The 18362-nt window shown below is 52.5% G+C and overlaps 1 protein-coding gene across 1 annotated transcript in view; it reads left to right on the top strand.

The window, feature by feature from the left end:
* Positions 1-18362, top strand: part of PADI2 (peptidyl arginine deiminase 2) — a 42024-nt gene that overhangs the window by 12737 nt on the left and 10925 nt on the right. Inside the window, exons 3-10 of the mRNA XM_036914405.2 lie at positions 661-733; positions 6732-6793; positions 8974-9091; positions 9483-9608; positions 14633-14811; positions 16543-16646; positions 16927-17038; positions 17559-17666. Of these exons, the coding sequence (XP_036770300.1) occupies positions 661-733; positions 6732-6793; positions 8974-9091; positions 9483-9608; positions 14633-14811; positions 16543-16646; positions 16927-17038; positions 17559-17666 (882 nt within the window). The remainder of the gene's footprint in view (positions 1-660; positions 734-6731; positions 6794-8973; positions 9092-9482; positions 9609-14632; positions 14812-16542; positions 16647-16926; positions 17039-17558; positions 17667-18362) is intronic.

Below are 18362 nucleotides of genomic sequence, written 5' to 3'. Positions count from 1 at the left end.
TAGCGAACTAGCCTACATTCTTTTGTCCTGCAAGTCTAAATCTGGTGTGCATCCCACGCTTACAGCACATCTCAAATCAGACTTGCCATTTCAAGTGGCCCATACCCACCTGCAGCTGGGGGCTGCTGCACGCGACAGCTCGGTGTTAGAGCATGGACTGATGGCCTCACAGGAGGTTAGAACTGTGGGCCACTCAGCGATGGAACAGAATCACTGCAAGTCACAGCCACAGATGTCTTTGGTCTCTGGGTTCTCTAGTTAATTATGAACTTCACCATGTGCCCCGTGGCAGTGACGACGCTGGGTGTGATCCAGAGAAGACCGTCTCAGCCCTTCCCCCTGGTTGCTTAGCAGGAGCTGGACATACACATGGCAGAGGTGGGGGCCCCACAGGCAGCAGAATGCACAGCAGGGGCACAGATAGGCAGGCAGCACCTGGAGGCCCTTTGAGAGGAGGGGAGTCACCTACCCAGTTGGATAATCTGGGAGAAATAGCCCACCAACCCAGAAGTGCTTCCTGGAGGAAAGGGTTCAGATGTTCGGTGAGAACTGGCTTGACAGGCCTAGAGGTGTAAGGCAGGGAGGGTGGCAGGCTTTTCCTGCCTGTGATCTGTGATCTCTGCTCTTCTCTCCCTCCCACTGTGCCCCCTCTGCGCCAAGGTCACCGTCAACTACTATGAGGAGGAAGGGAACATCCCCATCGACCAGGCTGGGCTCTTCCTCACGGCCATTGGTGAGTTGGCTTGGCTGTGGCCTGGGAGCCCTTGTGCCCCCGAGGCTGGCATTGCTGCCCTCTCAGCTGCACTTGGGCTATTTTCAAGCTGCAGACCTGGCACTCGGAGCCCCTCTGAATAATGCAGGCCCGGGGAATGATTCCACACATGCCCAGGTCCTTCTGTGCCGGGGTGAGGAGCGTCCTGCCGGAGGAGACATGCCTTGGTCTGCCGGCAGCTCACTGCAATGCCAGCGCCCCCATCCCAGGCTCTCTGAGTCAGAGAGGAAAGCCTGTTCCTCTGCAGCCTGTCCCCTGCAGCCCAGAGAAGAACTTGCCTCTCATAGCAAAGGAAACAGCCTGTCCACAAAGGGTCCTTAGCTCACCTAGTCCAAGCCCCTGAGGACAGAGAGGCCCAGAGAGGTTAGGGAACTTGTTCAAAGTCACACAGCAACTCAGTGGCAGGTTGAGTCCAGAACTCAGGATTATCCCCGTCCCAGGTATTTTCCATTTGTACCACACTCCCCTGCGCTGGGTGCCAGGGCACGTGGGATGGGCTCTTCTGAAACTTGACTCTCCTGCAGTTGAGATATTTTATATACTTTTTCAATCTTTTAATCATATAATGTTTAAACCAGGAGGACATTTCAAAGAGTCGTTTTGTCTGTCCAGCCTTAATTTAACAGCGACGAGTTGCCACATGGCAGGGGGAAAGAACTGCCAGATATTGAGAATCAACTATATGCTGAGGGCTTTGAAAATAGTAACGATATCTTCCATTTATTCAGCATATACTCTGTGTCCAGGACTGTGCTGGGGGCTTTGAGGAGGAGGAGGAGGAAGACCTGTAGGGCACCAGGCTCTGATACTAGATGTTTTACTGTCATGATCTCAATCTATTCTTACACCTATTCCAAGGATAGACACTATTATTGTCCCCATTTCCCAGATGAGGAAACCAAGGCTCATAAAAAGTAAACCAAATAAAAACATGTCTGAGTCCACAGCCCAGAAAGTGGTTTGTTGGGTGCCAAGTCATCTCAGTCACCTCACATCCTCCAGGGCTCTCAGAACTCTCCCCGAAAAGCAACTATTTCCCATGCTAGCCCCTCTTTCTCCAGTCCTGTGCTTTTAGCCACCGAAATAGGCTCAACAGCCATGCTCTTCTGCTTCTCAGCTTATTCCTAAATGTGCTTGATTGCTGGTCGCCCTGTCCCTCTTTCTGCACCAAGGGGGTGCCCAGCCTTGGGGTGGGGTCCTCAGGAAAGCCTCAAGGGGTCTTGGCAGGTGGAAACCAAAGGTGCCTGAGTTGCAGCTGGGGTCTGACACACGTGTGAGCCTCCCACGCACACATAGCCCCCAGGTTGTCTCAGATGACGGTCCCTAAGGAAACCTAATCCCACAGAGACAGGGACACCTGAGGACACAGCAGGAAGGGCAATGGCCAGAGGCCTGTCAGATGAGGGTGATCCCAGAGCGCTGACTACACCATTAATGATACTTTCACCAAAGCAAGGCAGACATAGGATAGGTGGCAAAATAATGCACTAAAAGGGGGCAGGGCTGGACTTTTCCTCTCCATGAGAAGACTGTAAAACTTGTGCTCAGGGGATGCGTGGGTGGGAGCAATGGGGCGGAGACCCCAGGTCCATCCAGGATGAATGACCAGGCTCATTCTTCTGAGGTTCTGAGATGCCTTTGCTAAACAATTATTTAACTGCCACCAGTTCCAGGCTTTTAGGTTCCATGGGCCAGTAAAATGTCCCCCCACCAAAAAAATAATAATTCTGATGGTTGGCCAAAAATAACAGACATTAATAAAGCAACCTACTATCCATTATCATCATCATCACATTTTAATACCTAAAAGCGTAGGTGGTACATAATCTCAGAATACAGCCATTTACATCACAGAAATGAAGCTTTATGAAAACATCACCCTGTTGCCATGTTTCCTATTCCACCAGAAACACTGGTGAATATTTAGTTTCCCTTGGACCCACTGGTCTATCTGACCCCTCCAGGTCTTGTCTTCCCTCAGGCATCTACCCCAGGAGCCCTTGAGCCCCAAGACCTGAGTAATCATTCAGGGCAGCACCTCAGAGGCAGGAACACCCTGTGGTCGGATGTCCCCCAAGGACACATATCTGAGTCCATCGCAGTCTAGTTCTGTCTTGAGCCCACGCTGAGCAGAAAGAGCCCTGGCTTCAGAGCAGACAAATAACTGTAAGTTCCGGCTCTGCCCCTTCCAACCACATTGTGACCATCACCCCTCTGATCCTCAGTTTTCTCATCTGCAAAATGGGGTTCACAGCGTACTCCTGCACAGTGCTTACAAGGACTCGATGGCATGGTGTATGCAAAGGGCCTGGCGTGGAGTAGGTGCTCAGTTGATGCCCTCTTTTCTTTTTTCCCTTCCTCTTGGGGTAGTCACACTTTTTCTCTGCCTGGGTGAAGTTGAAGAACCTTACTGTCCCTTGGTCTTCCTCCTAGAATTTAGGAACAAACCATGGTGCCCTTGACCAAACCAGGCCCTGGATCTTGGTCTGCATCCTGCCAAGCTCTTGCTGTATGACCTTGACAAGTAGCCACTGCCTCTAGACCTTTTTCCCTGCAGTAAATGATACCTCAGAGCCCACTGGTCCCTGAGGACCTTCAAGGCTCCCTTAGGGCAGGTTTGCAAAGCCCTCCCTGTTAAGGGGGAAATTGGGTGGGGGAGGGGAGAATGGTCTCACCCTCTTTGCTGTGATCCTGCCAATAGGCGCAATACACGTACATGAGCCTTGAGACTTTCTAGCACTATTCTGAGGACCTCACTCCTTGTGCCCCCTCCCCAGAGCCTAGGATAATTGCCCTAGTTGGCTGGGGGGGAGAGAGTCCTTCCTCCCCACCACACCCAAGCTGCCCAGTTAGGTAAGCAGGCCGGGCACCCTGCCACTGTCCGAGGGGGCCGGCGGCCCGCCAAAAAGTTTGTGCTTCTGTGTCAAAGCTGAGGCCTCAGTGTCTGGATTCCCAGGGCAGGCTGCCTTGAACCCAATCCCAGTGACATTTCCCGTTAATCTGCCCCACACCCCAGGAGCCACCTGACACCTTGGGGCTATTCTGGGGAGCTGCAGTAAGAGTCAGAACCTCTTGGAAATGTGGTTTGGCCCCACTGTCCTCTTCTTCCTTTCCCGGGAAAGGCAGGGCCATCCCAGGAGGGCAGAGCTCTGTGCAGCCCTGTTCTCCATCCCTTCGAGGATCATCCCACTGGAATCCAGTTACATTGGACACTGGGGGGAAGTGCTGAAGGGGAGAAGTCCTCCAGGATGGTCTCCAGCCTGAGGGGGGTTCTCAGGGAGGATGGAGAGGAGGGGAGCCCATTTCAGTTGATGGTAGAGGCAGGTCATGGGTCATAAGAGAAAATGCAAAGCGCTGGGGCAGATTGGAAGGTGGGCGATACGGAAGCCCAGTTATGCAAGGCCAAAATCTCGTATCCGGAAGTCAGAAGAACTTGTCTGAATGTAGTAAATCCAGAAAGAGCAATATACGTATTATTTATTTTTACAGAGATAGCCTCGGGCAGGTGAGGGGACAGGCTGGCCTTCTGAAACTGCTTGGTACTGTGTGACTTTTTTGCACTATGTGCAGATATTATACTGATACAACTTGTAAAGTTAAGAAACTCCTAAGGAAGCCAAGCACAATAAAGTGCTTCACAGCTTCTCTCCTGTGACCCACTTCTTCGTGGACACATCACAGAAGCTGCCACAGGGCTGCCAGCGTGGGGATGTGGCCAGCTCCTCTGGAAATGACCTTCAGGGAAGCAAGTCGTGGGTCTTTGAAGGCAGGCTTGGGGTTTGGAGACAGCCCAGGGCGGAAGTCAGCCTGAGTCAGTGGAGGCAGCAGCCAAGGGCAGGGGCCTAGGGTCAGAGCCCGGGTAGGACACCTGGTTCTGTGCTCTCTGGGGACAGCATGGTCACTACCCTGCTGGTGCCTGGGTGTCCCCCTCGGTGTCGCTGGGTGGGTGATGACTCCTCTCTGGGGGCACACAGAGGGAGTGCGCTACCACTGGCAAAGGGAAGGGTGCCCGCAGGAGAGCTTGCTGTCTTGAGAAACAGAGAGCGCTTCTTTACAAAGAGGCTGGGCCTGCAGCTTGTTTCCGGGGAGGCGCTTCCGGAAGCTGACCTGAGGCTGCACTCACTGGGGACGGCTCAGCTGGAAGGTCTGTGAAGGTCTGAGAGCCAAAATCAATATCGCTCCCCCATCTGAGCCTTCCGCCTCTTCCGCAGCAGCTGGTGGTGCCCTTTTCCCTGCTTTCTCCCTAGAATCCTTATCCTGCACCAGCTCCCCACATCAGCCCAATTTGCTGACAGGTGACATCTGAGTCGGGGTTTGCTCACCTGTAAAAGGCCAACGGAATTCATTTCGTGGGCCTGGGATCTTGAGAGCAGGCACTGTGACCCAGTTGCCCACCGCTAGGTCCCCAGGCCTAGTGTGGGGCCTGGAACACAGCAGCTGCTCAACAGTGATTTGCTCCATGAACGGGATCAATGGGAGGAGTTTATCTAATCATACCTCACAACTTCTAATGGACAGAGGTTAGGACACTGAAGTGCTGCCTTACCCAAGGACCAGGTGCCCTTAAAGCCCCCCCATACCTCCTACTTCTGGACCCAAAAAAGCCAAATTCAGTGCTGGGAGGGAATCAGGCTGTGGACAAAGGGAGGACTTGAGTGTCACCAGATTCAGGGTGAGCCGCCCACCCAGGGAAGAAGGACATCAGTGCCCTTCCTGTGCCAGGACTGTCCTCCCCACCTGGTCCAAGGAGAGGGCACGCCTGCCGAGGGAACTGACCAGGAATGCATTCCCACCCACCCCTGCCTTGATCCAAGTCATGCTCAGCTTGAGGCCAAGCCCACTGGGTGGTTCCAGGGCCGGGACCCAGCTCATCTCATCCTGTGAGACCCTCCCACCACCTTCCCAACTACTCCCTTGCCCCGCCCTGTTAGTCGATCACCCAAGGGACATTTGGCAATATCTGGAATGTTTTGGTTGTCACAACTAGGAGATACTACCAGCATCCAGTGAGTAGAGGTCAGAGATGCTGCTAAACGTCTACAATGCACAGGACAGCCCCTTACAACCAGGAAGTATATGCCTCCAAATGTCCATAGCACTTGCTGTCACAATGAATGCAACTCCTCTGACTGGAAAAGGGCCCCATTTTGTAGGTAAAGAAACTGGGGCTCAGAGACGCTGTCTAACCTTCCCCAAATCACACAGCTTATAACCAGAGAAATAGGGTTTGAACCCAGTACTGTCTGACTTTAAATCTTGGGCTCATTTCTCTGCCCCATACAGTCTCCACGAAGCCTGTCCCCGTGGCAGGCCTAGGGATGCTGAAGTTCCTTCCCCAAAAGGAAGGATAAAGAGGACCTCTGGGTCCTCTATCTGGTGGCCTGGCCTCTCGGGCACCCTCAGATCAAGAGAGGTTGGAGACTCAGTTTTCCACCCAAAGTAAAGCCCTCAGACCTTGGAGGTGGGCTCTAAATCATGGGAAACTCTGAGGGACACACACCAACGCACATGTGCACCTGCCTGAGACAGACTAGGAAAGGTATTTAGGGAATCCTATGAAAGGTGTTAAAATCTGACTTTGCATCACACCAACCGCAGTGTGCTCCAGTTCTGCTAATGCCACCTGTGTGACCCTGGCCATGTGACTTGGCCTCTCTGAACTGAGGCTCCAGATCTATACAGTGAGGCTCACCCCTCCCCCACCCAGAAGTGACTGAGGAACCGGGAAGAGGTGGGGAATCCCTGACCTACCTGACAACACCTGTCAAACCCCTAAGCTATGCCGTCTCCCTGCTTCTCCATCAGGCAATGGGGTGCTGAGGCAGGGGGCTGGATAAGATGACCTCAGCAAGGCCCTGCCCTTCCAGGGACCAAGCAAATGGATGAGCTACACCCACATCCCATAGGTCTTCCTCCTGTGTGTAAACACACAGCAACTCACCCGTGTGTCTGTCCCCAGAGATCTCCCTGGATGTGGATGCCGACCGGGACGGCGTGGTGGAAAAGAACAACCCAAAAAAGGTACCGAGCTACCGGCACAGAGGGCCCGGACCTGACCTGGGTGGGGGGCTGGATCCTGCAGGCAGCCGTGGTCCTCCCACCAAGCCCAGGCAGCTCTCGTTCTACAGACGAGGAGTCTGGGGCCCGAGACAGGCTCCTGGACACACAGCACACCAAGGACCGAGCCCACAGAGTAGCCACGTTCCCGCACAGGAACGGCCTCAGAACGGGCCCCCGAGGCTGCTGCCCTAGCCACAGGATGGGGCACCCTGTTCATGGAGCTGCTGGAAAGGATCAATGTCCTGTCGCAGTGGAAGTACTGCCAAAGCATTTGCTCTTACTAGTTTGCCTTTTTTTTTTTTTAACCAAGATGGGAAGACCATCAGAAGTTGGCAATAGTCATTGTCAGTTCAAGGCATGTTATCTTTAATGGTGCACACACAACCCCTCTCCTGTTTTTATTTATTCATTCATTCATCTGCTCATTCATTCATTCTCTTTTACCCTGCTTTCCCCACTGCCATTCAGCTCCCCCACAAAGGACCATTTTAATGGGGCTGATATGTCTCTTTCTGTTCTCTTATGATTCTTGCAAAACGTGGTGTGTTGGTGTGCATGTATTTTTAACTTGTGAAGATAGCTTGTAGTCTCGATTTCATTCTGTTTTGTACTTTTCCCTCAACCCAGTTTTGAAGCTCTGGTGGTTTTACTCTATGTACATCCAGGCTGTTACTTCTATTTTCCACTTTCTGCCCTTCTGTGTCACTTAAATTTTATATGCCCATGGGCATATGTTACTTTTACAATAACAACCTAAAGCCTGGTTTAAACTGTATGTAGATGGATATTTTTGAAAGTTTAATAAATACAGCCCAGTGAGAAGCCTGGGGCCCTGCAGCCAGTCTCAAACTCTGAACATGGCCAAGGGGGTCTCAGGCCTATTGGAGACCCCCTTCCCCAGTCCTCAGTGGCACTCTGCCCCAGCCCTGCCTTCCCCAGGCAGCTGGCGCAAGAAGACGCCGAGTCAGCCTTGCACATACGTTCTTCGTGTCCATGGCCAAACCATGTGACAATAGGCTCCATGGAGCCTCTGGGGCATCTGAACTCCCCTGAGGAGCAGCCCGGGTGAAGTCACACAATCCCTGTGGTCATGACCTCACCCAGACTTTCTCCATCCGGGCCAGTGACATTTCATATTTTCTTCACTCATCCCATAAATACGGTTAAAAGCCTTTTTATTCAAGACTGGGTCAGAAAGCACAGGAGGAGCACAGCTCCTGCCTTCAGGGAGCCCTCCGTCAAGTGGGACAGACCACATTAACTAAAGAATGACATGGGTGGCCACAGTTGTCCCAAGTCCACCCCCCAGAAACGTGTACAGTGCCAGTAGCGTAAACCCAGGGAAGCTGCTCCAGTCTGAAGAATCAGAAAGAAGGGACAGTCGGTCCTGCTGCGAACAGGAGTGGAGTTGTCCTGGTGAAGGGAGCCAGGACACTGCTCCTGGCAGAGGGACCAGGTGGGCGAAGGCCTGCGAGCTGGGACGGAGTGGAAAGGTGGCCAGTGTCGGGGAACAGAGTGAGTGAGGGGGAAGGTGGAGGGCAACAGGTGGAGAGGTGGGCAGGTCTCCCCCAGGCTTGCAGGCCACAGTGAAGGATTGAGACTTAAAGCAGGAAGCCCCCTGACAGGACTTAGAGCAGGAAGGCAACATGATCTGATTGGACCTTGTTCTAATATCACTCTGGCTGCAGTGTGGAAAATGGATCGCCCTGCAGGCCCCATTTGGAGCACTCAGAGCATGTCTGGCAACAGCTGGGTGTCTGGCCATCCAGGCATCTCCCCTGAGCCCTTCGCAGAATGTCTGCCTGCTCATTTCCCTTGCCCCCTCTGTCTCCCTGCCTCCACACTCCTCTAGGTGCAGGCACCCCAGACATGAGGCTCACAAATGCCCTGCTCAACCCTCCTGTACGTGTCTCTGCCTCTGTCCCCCTCCTGCACTTGCCTTTGGTGCTTCTGCTGACCCCCTCCAGGCATCAGACGTGGGATTCACGTTTGCCCGGGCACTGCTGCCCCGGAGGTGGTGCCTGCTCTTTATCCTCATCCTCAGGCTATCTCTCTGGCCTCCTGTGGGGTCTGCACACCAGCTGGGGATATCTGCCAGGAGGTGGGACAGAGGGCACTGACCTCTCTTCCTGCCAATGCAGGCGACCTGGACCTGGGGCCCCGAGGGCCAGGGAGCCATCCTGCTGGTGAACTGTGACCGAGACACGCCATGGTTGCCCAAGGAGGACTGCAGTGACCAGAAGGTCTACAGCAAGGAAGGTGCCACCGGGACCTGCATTCGGGGTTGGGGGCAAGGAGGAGCAATGGAAATACTCATGCTAAGTCCTGGGCTGAGTGGAGGATGAGGCGGGGATGGTGGCCTCAAATATCCACCCTTGTTGAAAACAAAACTATCAACATAGTTCAGTTGGAACCATGTTTTTTAAGTGACATGTATATAGAAGAAGAACTGGAAGGAAATTCCCGAAAGGTTAGAGGAAGTCCTCTGTAGTGGTAAAGATGACAACCAGTTTTTATGTTTCTTTATAATTTCCATAATAAACATGTGTGGGGTTTCTCTGTCCTGATTAGAAAAGTAACCATCATTTGTGAGCCACCATTCCAGCTGCAAATCTTTTAATTCTGTCCTCCTCCTGTGTCCACCCCCCAGACCTCAAGGACATGTCCCAAATGATCCTGAGGACCAAAGGCCCGGACCGCCTTCCTGCCGGATATGAGATGGTTCTCTACATTTCCATGTCGGACTCGGACAAAGTGGGCGTCTTCTACGTGGAGAGTGAGTGACCCAGCCCAGCCCTTGGGCCATTCTGATCCATCCAGCGCTCACTGAGCTGCCCCTGCTGGGGCCCAGCTCTGCCCTCGAGGTCCCCAGACCCCTCCTCTTAGCAGTCAGGTCCCCACAGGTAGGGGTTACTGGAGAGAGCCAGGATTGCCCTCTTGGTAGTAGCACCAGGAGCGTCATTGTCCTGCGAAGTCAGGTCCATGGGATGAATCTCTCCTCCCTCCAAGGAGCTGAGAGTGACATGGGTTTATGTAGAACCCCGAGGCCCTTCTTGCCCATGAACCAGAGGAGAAAGGGTTTTTAAGGTCCTTCTTCCCTGGAGTCATGTCATCTTCAGGTTCCCTGAGGCAGGTACCCCACTCCTCCGGGTGTTTTCAGCCCGTCTCAGATTTTCTGGAGCTGAGAATGCCTCTGACTTTTAAAGAGCCCCTGATGATGCTGTGGGCACCCTCAAGGAGCTGACCCCTTGCTCCTATCGACAATGACAGGCATCTGGGGCCCTCACTATGTAGGGAACGTGCTTCGACCCTGGAGCTAGTCCGCACAGCTTCCTGCTCTGTCTCTGTTCTGTAAATGTTGAGCCTCCTCAGTGCCAGGCGCTGTTCTCAGCGCTGGGATCCCTGCACTGAACTCTGCAATCACAGCCTGCCCCCGAGGAGGTGACAATCTAATAAAGAAGACATAATAGGTAGCAATATTGGGGGGAAAAAACCCAGATAAGTAACAGAGAGAAGCAGGGGCAGAGGTGAGGCCCCACCAGCCTGGGTGCTCCAGAAAGGCCTCTCTGAGCAGGTAACATTTGAGCTGAGACCCCAGTCAACACTGAGGAGGAGCCATTCATTCCTGGGCTGAGGGAAGAGCGTTCTAAGTAGAGGGAACAGTATGTATAAAGCCCAGAGGAGGGAGCTGGCTTGTAGCATTGGAGGAGCAGAAAGAAGACCCAGGGCAGAGCAGGGGGAGGGGTGTTGGATTCAAGGTCAGCAAACTGGGCAGGGGCCGGGGCATGCAAAGAGGGCTTGGATTTTTTTCTGAGTGAAGTGGAAAGCCATTAGAGGGTTTGAAGCAAGGGACTATTAAGATCTGATTTACATATTCAAAAGCTCCATCAGCAAAATAGTCAGCTTTGCAATTGGCCATGATGCAGAGTGGAGGGCTTAGAATCTCCAGCGCAGCTCTGAGGCCCACCTCTGAACAGGCCCACTAGAACCAGCACAGTCAGCATGAGGAGTTGGTCCCGGGGCCCTGGACCCTCAGCTCAGGGAGTGATTTAGCCAGGACAGCAGCGGGGAGCTGCCATCTGAAGCCAGTCCTCCTTCTGACCCATCCTGGGCTCAGGCAGTGACCTCACACAGGTTGGAATGTCCCCCGAGACAGGCCGGGTCCACTGCCCCAGGGGCCAGAGATGTTGATATTTATCCCCACCAGGCCAGGGTTGCCACAGGGAATGGGGCTGCCAACCAGGGCTGGAGTGGCACCAGCAGGACCTCCCCCTGGGCTTTTGGACCATGGTATCGAACTGTGAACATGACCTGTTGCTAATAGATACCTGGACGTTATCTAGAGGGTTCCTTCTGTTGATAGGAGTGGATTGATGTCTGGCCCTGCGATCACATCCCTCCCCGTCACTTGCCATCTGAGATGGGTCCTGAGCAGGCGAGGAAAAGAGGAGTACCACCCTGGCACTTTGACACACCATTCCCCAGTGTCTTTTCTGGACTGCTGTCCTGCAGCGGGGGAGGTACTGACACAGCCATGATCCCAGAGTAGTCAGTGTCCCACAAAATGTGAACCCCTGGGTGAAGACTCTGCACACACTAAAGAACAGCGTGAAAATCATCAGTGGCAGTTTCCTTTCCTTCCACGCAAACATTTTGGGGTTCTGTTAAAATCCGAGTACACCTGTGGATGAGAATGTGTTGTGTCACATGAATGTCATGTGTCACCTGTGTCCCCCAAGGGCAGGAGGCTTGGCTGGAGGCCAAAGGGCCCCGAGAGGGAGCCCAGAGGGTTCAAATCCTGGATCTGGGCAGGTCTACTCACTAGCCCATGTCTTGGGTTCCTCATCTGTGATGTCACATCGGGATGAGGGGCAAATGAGGCACACGCACCAGGCACTCAGCCTAGTAGCCAGCCAGGGACCACACTGGATAGATGGTGCTTGGTGGGATCATGAGTGTGATTATTAATTATAACCATTAATTAATCAACCAGAAGTCTCCAGCGCTGTTAGGAAGGCCCAGATGTCTGTACTCCAGCCTCAGATTCTGCCTCCAGATCCCAAAGTTGGGGCCTGACCTCATCCTACAGGGATACAAGGACCACTTTGTCCCAGTTTGCCCAGAACTTTTCCTGGTTTTAGCTCTGAAAAACCCCTATCTTCAGAAACCCTCAGTCCTGGGCAAACTAGGACATTTGGTCACACTATCAGGGAGCCTCCTTGGGAGGTGGAATGGCTCCAAAGTGCCCCAAAGTCTTATGCCAGACCATACCAGGTGCCAGTGGCAGGGCCAGTGCCTGGGCCAGTGCCTGGGGCGAAGGAGAGGTCAGGGTGACGGCGGCCCAGCCCGAGGCACGCGCACCGCTCAATAGAGGGGCATTGTTAATTTCTGCACGGAGAGCTGGTGGCGCTCAGGCGGGCGAGCAAGGAGCCAGGGGGGGGAAGGAAGCCCCTCGGGACAGTGGTTGGGTTGTTCCCACCAAGGAATCAATCGGCCTGGAGCTGGCCAAGCTACCAGAAAGAGAGATGCATGTAAATTACAGGCCATGGAGGGAGAAAACTGATGCCGATTGAGAGGAATGTATACTTCCGCCTGACCCAGCCCCCTGGCAGACCCCTTCCCTCCGCAGGCCTTGATGGAGCCCTGCCCCCTCCCGGCTGCCCGGAGCCCTGGGAAAGGTTTGGAGCTTTCTGCAAAGACAAGTCAGCTTCTAAGCCTGAGATCTCTCCCCTGAGCATCAGTTCAAGTGCAGCCCGGGGCATGTGAGCAAGGGAGGAAGAGAATTTTTTAATTGTGCAGATCCGTCTGTGTCTTCTCAATGACTGGAACACGGGGCACACCTTTTTGTTTCTGGGTGAGAAGGGCTTCGCCTTCTGTGTCAGTCTGTGATGAGTTCCTGGAGACGTTCACCATCTGAGGCTGTCTGCTTCATTTCTTGGGCCCACCCAAGAGGAAGTGAGGGGAAGCATTATTCCTTTGTGTTCTGGTCATGAGCCATTCAGTGAAAAGGTCCTAAGTTTTGCAATAAGGGGTATGTTGACTTACCATGCACTGTCATAAAAGTAATATCAAGGGGTTCCATCAGTTATGTTACAGGTGGTTACCCACGGTTACAGAGCTTCTCTAAGTTACTGAGACTGTGTCATTTTATGTTGCAGTGGCTTCATTGAACAGATGAGTAAATTGAGGCTCTGGGAGATTAAGCGAATTCTCTTTGAAGTTTCACTGCTCGTCAAGCCAGGGCAGTCTTTGAACCCTGGCCTCTCTGACTCTGGAAGTCATAACCACTAAAGTTATGCCCTCCATGAGATATATAACCAGGGTCTCGTTGAGCACATTGTCCTACATGAGGAGACATCCTGAGTCTAGGTTTCAGTGGTTCCTCCTTTCAATTTGCAAGTTTTAATCAAGCACCCTGTTTGTGTCAGCACTGTTCTGGTTACATGTTCTAACCCATGGGTGACTGGTCATTAACCATTACCATCATTGTTGACAAGAGTGCTGAGCTGAGCCTGATTCTGCCCTTCCAGCTCTGCAGGGCATAAGGAAACTCCTTCTGGAACTACATAGGGTCCTACCTCCATGCCTTTGCCAATGCAAGTATCTCCTCCTGGCACCCTGCCTCTGCTGCCCTGAAGGGCATCCCTCTGGTCCAGTGCTTGCCACCCTGCTTCCCTTCCCTTCCCCTCCTCACCCAGTAACCTGATGGATCTATCACCTCATAGCTCTGTTATGACACTTCCCACAACCGCATTTATCTGATCTGCTGAGCACTGCCCTTAGAGTGCTGCAGCTTGACCATCTCTGTCTCCCCCAGAAGTCCTTGCCCGTGCTGGTCACAGCATAGTAATTCAGTACATGTGTTCTGAACTGGCCTGGAAATTCCCCCATAGGGAGTGGGTGGGAGCCACTGGTTCATTTGTAGACACTTATTAAACACAACCAGCTGGGCCTATCTCTGTCCCCTCACAGGTGATGGTCTCTCAGGGCCAGCAACTAAACACTGAGATCACATCCATTTAGAAAGTTGTGGGGAAGGACAGGGGGCCTCAGAAGCTCCAGAGCCCCTGGCTTGGTCTCGGGGCGGATGGCAGGAGTGGGGTCTGGGCATAATTCCCAGACGTGACACAGATCAAGGCCTAAAAGAAGAAGGGAGGCAACTGTTCCCAGAAGGACAACGCTGAGAAGAGCTGGGGGATTTCAGTGAGGCAGGAGTGCTGGAGAAACCTGCCTTTTCTCCCAGCCATGGAAATGTACAGCTAGAGACCCAGGCACAGGTCTTTATGCCAATATGGCTTCCGTTATATGGAAGGGAATTTTTGGTACAAGTGGGCACATTAGTGTTTTACTTACATAAAGGGGAGGGGAGCTTGGTATGCAAAATTAGACCTGAATTTGAGTCCCAGCCCAGCCACTTACTGGCTATATGACCTCATACAAGCCATTTCTCCTTTCTGAGACTCGGTTTCCTCATCTGTAAAGTAGGAACAGTAATCCTTCCTCAACCCCACTGGCTGCTCAATCATCATTTGCTATCCTGTGTGCCATGCCTGGGAGAGTAAGCTCATTTTATAGACAAGGAAGCCAGAAGCCAGAAGTGGTCTGGTTCTGTGCCACACAACTAGCACACAGCAGTGCTGGGACAGTGACCAGACCATGGCCCTTCTGGTGGCATTTTTCTGCTTGTGCTTTTCTCTGTGTCTAAAGGACAAGCTACCCTTCTGTGTCCCATCAGTGACCCACCACGCTGACCTCTTCCTGGTGGGGGTGGGGGCCTGATACTGGTCCTTTTTCCTCCAGACCCCTTTTTCGGCCAGCGTTATATCCACATTCTGGGCCGCAAGAAGCTCTACCATGTGGTCAAGTACACAGGCGGCTCCGCGGAGCTGATGTTCTTCGTGGAAGGTCTGCGTTTTCCCGACGAAGGCTTCTCAGGCCTGGTCTCCATCCACGTCAGCCTGCTGGAGTATATGGCTGCGGTGAGAGCCCCAGGCCTCCACCCTGAGGGGCTGCCCCTGGGGGCTGGAGAGGGCTCCTTCCAGAGGGCTGCTCCCAGGAGCCCCTGATTGTCCCACCTCCCTCAAAGCACCCAGGGGGACTGAGGCTCGAGACCTAATGTCCCCCACTACCCCGGGGACCTGCCTCCTTACTGCACCTACTCCCCAGGGTTCTCTACAGGTAAGGTTTTCTGACATGCACCAGGCCTGTCCCCGGTCCACCCTCCTCCCTGTAGTAGTATGGGCCTAGGCCTAAGGCACAGAGACCCAGTGGTTAGCGCAAGGTGCAAACTAGGCCACACATGTGAGGTTTATTGACTCCTGGTTCTTCCTTCCCCAGATTGACCCCTCATGCTAGCCGTAGGTTATACCAACTCTAATCACAGGCCAAACACCAAACCCCAGTCCCAGGTCGTGGCCCCACCCTGTAGCCAGATGTCTCACCCACCTTTGCTCTTGCTTTGGAAAAACTAGACAAGAAAGAATGCCTGCCTTAGAGGAGGCACCCCTTTCACTTAGGACCTCTCATGACAAAGACTGCAGTCCCAACACCTGCCTGCCTCTCAGGCCCACCCTACTTTGCTCAGATACAGGGAGGGACCTGGCTGCCCTCCCAGACACAGGCTTCCTCCCCATTTTCATCCCTGGGCCACTCTGGGGCCGGACACAACTGGCTCCTTAGAAGGTGAGGCGGGGTCTAGCTCAGACGTGTGAGAATGGGCTCTGGAGTCAGATGGCCCAAGAGTCAGGCCGCCCAGGTTCGAGCCCATGAGACGGTGGGCAAGTGAATTCACACCTTGTACCTTAGTTTCCCCATCTGTAAAACAGAAACAGCAAAAACTTCTGCTTCCTCGGGTGGTTGTGAGCATTCAAACTTGTAAGAACTCTTTCACAAAGTACCCTCAAGCCCTTGGGAAGAGGAAAAGGCAGAGCCAACAGGATAGGGTGGGGAGGAGGCTTCTGCTGCTCCACTGTGCCTGGAGCAGCCTGGCCATCAGGGTCCCTCCGTCAGGCCCCTCCGATGAGCACCAGGAGAAACTCGAAGGGCAGACCAGGCAGGAAAGGCCAGCTGAGCCAGAGTCCCACCCCCACCCTGCCTCGCAAGGGCAGGGGCCAGCTTCCCGTGGCTCTTCAAAGCCAGCCCCACAGATGAACCCTGGAACCGTATCTCATATTCCCTTAGGTTCCAGGCGAGCTTCCTGGACCTTCCCTTAAAGAGCAATCTGAACATAGCAAAATTCTCCCAAGCAACATTAAAGTGCTCACACATAGAAAAGGGCAAGGTACCCAGAGCAAAAACAGAAGGGCCGGGCTGGCTCAGCCATGATGTGGCGATTTCAGGAAGAGAACTTTGATTGGGCAGATTAGACAGTGATTAAAAGTATGGGCTCAGCAGCCAGACCATCTGGGTTTGATTCCAGGCTCCACCAGGTACTATTCGTGTGACCTTGGACAGCTACATCACAGTTCTGTGACTTTGAGGTCTGTGACTCGGTTTCCCCATCTATAAAACAGGATTATATAGTATATACCCCCGGGACTATTGTAAGGCAGAAATGAAATGGTTCATGTAAAAATACTTATCCCAGGGCCTGGCACACAGTAAGTGCTCAATAAATGTACTATGGTATCAGTTTCACCCACTTTGGAAGGCAGGAGTGGAAAACACCCTGATGAGATTTTTGATGCCCTCCCCTTCTCTCCCACGACTAGGAGATTCCCCTGACACCCATCTTCACTGACACCGTGAAATTCCGTATTGCTCCATGGATCATGACCCCCAACATCCTGCCCCCCGTGTCGGTGTTTGTGTGCTGGTAAGCAGTGGCCATGGCACAAAGGCAGTGAGGCAGAGTGACCTAAGCTGGGGCTTCGGGGCAAACAGACCTGAGTTCAGATCCTGGCTTGTCACTTACCAGCAGTGTGACTTTATGAGCAGCTAACACCATGTGAGTGGCTGAGTTTGCTTGGCCCTTGACTCCAGTGGCCTTTGCAAAGGTGACTGTGAACACAGATGCGGCTCATCTGCTCAGTGCAGCCCCAAGGTGCCAGCTGCTCTTGGTGTCTTCTCACCCTTCCTCTTCCCTAACTTCTCAGCATGAAGGACAACTACCTGTTCCTGAAAGAGGTAAAGAACCTGGTAGAGAAAACCAACTATGAACTGAAGGTCTGCTTCCAGTACTTGAACCGAGGTGACCGCTGGATCCAGGTGAGGAAGCCCAGGCTGGGAAGGATGTGGCCCAGGGGTCAGGCAAGAAGAGTTGGCTTAATGTCAGTAGCCTGGCGCCCAGCAGCTCCATGTATGGGAATTCTGCTGTCAGAGCATATGTGCAAGTGTGCACAGAGACTTAATGCATGAGACAATTCACTGCAGTGCTGCTCGAAAAACAACCTAAATGTCCATCCATGGGGGACTGTGTGACCATATGATAGAACAGTCTTGCCATGGAGTACTATACAACAGCTAAAAAGAAGCCCATTTATAAATACGGAATACACTTCAAGTTAAGGTGTTACTTACAGGAAAATAACAGGATATTATCAATTATGTTTTTCAAAATGGAATTGATACGAGTATAGACATGCTTGGGATGTGCAGAGACAGAGGAAGGGTATGTAAAAAACCATTGCCATTCATTTGCTTGTGGGGAGGAGAATTGGGGAGGCTGGCTGCTGTTCACTGGTGGCCCTGTGGGCTCATCTGACAGCTCTCCTTGGTGTCTTCAAAGGATGAAATCGAGTTTGGCTACATTGAGGCCCCCCACAAAGGCTTCCCTGTTGTACTGGACTCCCCCCGAGATGGGAACCTGAAGGACTTCCCAGTGAAGGAGCTCCTGGTAAGATGCCGAGGGCCGCCGCAGGATGGAGGGGTGTGATCCTAGGGACTACTCCTACAGGGCAGAGTAGTCAGGAGACCTTGGAGCCCTTGGCAAATTAGTTTGTTGCATAGGGCCTCTTCTTCTCATCTGTAAAGTGGGTCAGTTGGGATAGTGATCTCAAAGGTCCTTCCAGCTCTATAACTGATACTTTCCCAAAATATGGTGATTTTTCTCTTGGGAAATAGGAAATAGGAGCACTGAGTTCAGCCACTGTCCCACCTCCAGCTTGCAACAAGTTTCAAAGAGGAAAATTATGGTTACGTAATTGTCAAAAATAATGGTTCCAACTTCAAAGCTTATTAAAGCTGTGGTATTTAACTCATATGTTTATTTTAAAGTCATCTAACCATACACCCCCACCCCCACTCTAGAGGCCATTGCCACTCCCCTTTTACATCCTTTTTTTTTTTTTTTTTGTAGATAATTATTTTTTATTGAAGGGTAGTTGACACACAGTATTACATTACATTAGTTTCAGGTGTACAACACAGTGATTCAACATTTATATACATGATAATTCTAGGTACCAGCTATCACCATACCAAGTTGTTACCATATTTTGACTATATTCCTTATGCTATACATTACATCCCGGTTACTTATTTATTTTACCATTGGAAGTGTGTACCTTTTTGTTGTTGTTGTTGTTGTTGT

Source organism: Manis pentadactyla, chromosome 4 (genome assembly GCF_030020395.1).
Source record: "Manis pentadactyla isolate mManPen7 chromosome 4, mManPen7.hap1, whole genome shotgun sequence".
Lineage (NCBI taxonomy): Eukaryota > Metazoa > Chordata > Mammalia > Pholidota > Manidae > Manis > Manis pentadactyla.
The sequence above is the reverse complement of the archived record's forward strand: the minus strand, read 5'-3'. Positions and strand labels throughout refer to the sequence as shown.